Source organism: Capsicum annuum, unplaced genomic scaffold (assembly GCF_002878395.1).
Source record: "Capsicum annuum cultivar UCD-10X-F1 unplaced genomic scaffold, UCD10Xv1.1 ctg3076, whole genome shotgun sequence".
NCBI classification, from domain to species: Eukaryota; Viridiplantae; Streptophyta; class Magnoliopsida; order Solanales; family Solanaceae; genus Capsicum; species Capsicum annuum.
Window position 1 is genome coordinate 3239 of NW_025837342.1, and position 3321 is coordinate 6559.

The following is a 3321-nucleotide window of genomic DNA, read 5'->3' on the forward strand; positions in this document are numbered from 1 at the left end:
CTCCACCAATACTCTGCCATCTTCCCCCTTAATGCATTTCACTTGACCCAGATCCCGACCCTTCCGCTCCCTAGCCTTGGCAAGCCTAAAGAACCTCTTTTCCCCGTCTTTCTCCTCTAACCCCTTATACAAACTCTCAAAAGCTACTGTTTTAGCATCTGTAACTGCTAACTTAGCCTCCTTCTTAGCTAACTTATACTCCTCCCTACTAACCCGCTTTTCCTCTTCATCCTTACTCTCCACCAACTTAACATAAGTCGCCTTCTTCGTCTCCACCTTCTTCTTAACATCTTCATTCTTCCACCAATCCCCTCGATACTGGCCCGACCAGCCCCTCGAGACACCCAACACCTCTCTAGCCGACTCTTTGATGCATCCTGCAGCCCTATCCCACATACTATCCATGTCCCCGCTATCCTCCCAAACCCCCATCCCTTCCAACTTTACCCCTATCTCTAGGGCACTAGCTGGAGTCAGTTTACCCCACATAACTCTAGGATGGCCCTCCCCACCCCTTCTCTTCTTTTCCTTCTTGATACCCAAGTCCATCACTAGAAGTCTATGCTGGGTCGCAAGATTCTCACTCGGAATAATCTTACAATCCTAACACATTGCTCTATCCCCCTTCTTAAGCAGCAAAAAGTCAATTTGAGTCTTGACTAGCCTACTACGAAAAGTAACCAGATGCTCTTCCTTCTTCGAAAAGCTGAAATTCACTACCACTAACCCAAAGGCCCTCGCAAAATCTAAAAGTGCAGTTCCCTCAACATTCCTATCCCTGAACCCGAAACCTCCATGCACATCATCATAACCCAACGACAGAGACCTAATGTGCCCATTAAAATCCCCTCCTATGAAAATCATCTCTGAACTAGGTACGCCTCTTACCACCTCGTCCAAAACCTCCCAAAATCTCTTCTTCTCCTCCTCGTCCAGGCCCGTCTGTGGCGCGTACGCACTACAGATGTTCACAGAAGGCCCCCCAACAATTAATTTAAGGTATTACTAATTTCAAAATTAATTAATTTTTTTTTATGACTGTAGTGTTTCGGCCTGCTTTCGACGCACCTCGATTAAATTCACTGGATACTTCCACCTTCAATCAACAATAAATATCAGGTAATTTTGTATTTAAACTTGAGAACTCAGATTCTCAATCTACTTCATTAATCACTAGGTCGCGTGATATATAATGCTTTCTCCAGAAGATCAAAATTTAATAATCAAACTATGATAAATATTTAACAAAGACCGAAGCTCCTTACTTCTAGTGAATTTAAACTATCAAAATTGCTCAATTAATACTTATGAAGCTAGTATTTTAAACCTACCGCCAAAACATAAGACAAGTACAATAATTACAAAATAAATTTTAAAATTGACTTTATTATATAATTGAGTTGAGGTATTAGCTCATCACAAACTTGTTTTGTTCAATCCCAAATAAAAAGTGGAGTAAATAAATGAAAACTACACAAAAATATTTCTAAAAATTGCACAAATACACATGTTTTCAATATTACAAAAAAATCCCAATTTCCTAAACATATTAAAAAAATTTCGACATATACACAGAATGTTATGTATATGTCGATTATGTTATGTATATTAATAGTGAGAGAGAGTAAAGTAATTAAAAAAGTGGGAGAGAGTGTAATTACTTCCAAAAGGGTTGGTATTTATATTATTTATACAAAATATTTACGTCACATTGTGGACACGTAAAATTTATTAGATCAAATTCATATAAAATTTGAATTTGATCCATATTTTATTGGGTCTAGAGTTATTTTGAACTTAAAAAAATAAGAAGTCCATTTTATTCCTCACCAAGGTTATCTCACCTTAAAGCCCAATCTCATCAAATGACATGGCATCCCAGTCAAATTCAAGACCAATGGAACGCCGCCACATGTACAAATAATGTGGAAATCTCATTTATATTCAACAACCAGTCAAGAGGCAAAGTGACATATTTCGGCCAATTACAAGCAACTAGGCTTACCCCTACAACTATAAATAGTAACATAACATTCTAAAGGGGACATTCTCAAAAGAAAGGAAAGGTTCGGAAAAAAATGACTTTGATAAGCATTGACAACGTTAGCATTGACTATCAAATTCTTCCAAGAAGCAATCAACGGAGTTCTTCCCCAAGATTATTTCAAAGCGACAAAATATTTTTCGACATTCCCAACAATTGAAATACGTCTCTAGGAGTCCAAATCATTCAACGATTCGAGAAACACGCTACTGAAGGCCCTCGAATCATTTCTAAGTTCACAAGAGAAGAATCAAGAGAGTCACAGAATTGTACTCACAAGATTCATATTAATAAAATTATTATTTTCTTTTTTATTCATTTTTACTTGCAGTTAATTTTCATCATTTAAACAAAAATTTATTGCGAACACATAACATAAAATAGTAATTCAGTAGCAACCAATGCTGCAATATATATGGAGAATAATACTACTTCCATATTTTGTAATACTGTTATTTAAGCTTCTCTGCTAATAATATCCAGTTAACCAAAAAAGAAAAAGGACATATTATGTTAATGCTTATCCCTTAAGATATAACATTATAGAAGTATTTATTATAACATTTTATGCTTGAATCGGGATCTATCAAAAATAACTTTCTATTTTATTTGAGGTATTGATAATAATATTAAAAAGCATCAACTATAATATTTTATGCTCGAGTCGTTCATTTATCTTAAACAATCTTCAACTTCGTCTGAAGTACAGATATAACTGCATACACTTTACGTTCTCCAAACTTCACCTTATGGCAATACACTGGATATGATGTTGTTGTAATACTTTATGTTAATCTATGTATTTTTATAATTTTTTCTAAAAATAATCACATGAAATATTTTTAATTATCTCATCTCATGTACCAAACGAGTTCCAATTTTAATTTTGTGTTACCCTTTGATTTTTTCCCTAAATTATTTTTACCTTTTGGAAAGACATAAAAGACAAAACACAAGACAATCATAAATCCTTTTACACACACACATATTTGTCTTCCTGAACTCCGCGGCGTAGATCCGAGGAGTTTTTGGAAAAAAAAAAAACTGCAGCCTTTACAAACCCTAATTCTCAAAAATCCTCATTTCCTCAAAATCTTTAGATCTTTCTTTAATAATCTTCATATTAACTAATCAGGTATAACTCTCTTCCTTCTTTTGAATTTTTAATTTTTTTTTGGGGGTATTTTATGTGTTCTTGATGGATTCTTGTATATGTATGTGTTAGTTTAAATGGGTGTTTGAGTTCTTGATGATTTATAGATGTAAAGTAGTGATTT

The 3321-nt window shown here is 34.6% G+C and overlaps 1 protein-coding gene across 1 annotated transcript; it reads right to left on the bottom strand.

Moving 5' to 3' along the window:
- Positions 1 to 603: 603 nt before the first annotated feature.
- Positions 604 to 958, bottom strand: LOC124891123 (the record flags this gene model as incomplete). The annotated part of the gene is made up of 1 exon (XM_047402933.1): positions 604 to 958. A coding segment is annotated over one exon (355 nt), but the record flags the coding sequence as incomplete, so codon positions are not given.
- Between the last annotated feature and the right edge of the window lie 2363 nt (positions 959 to 3321).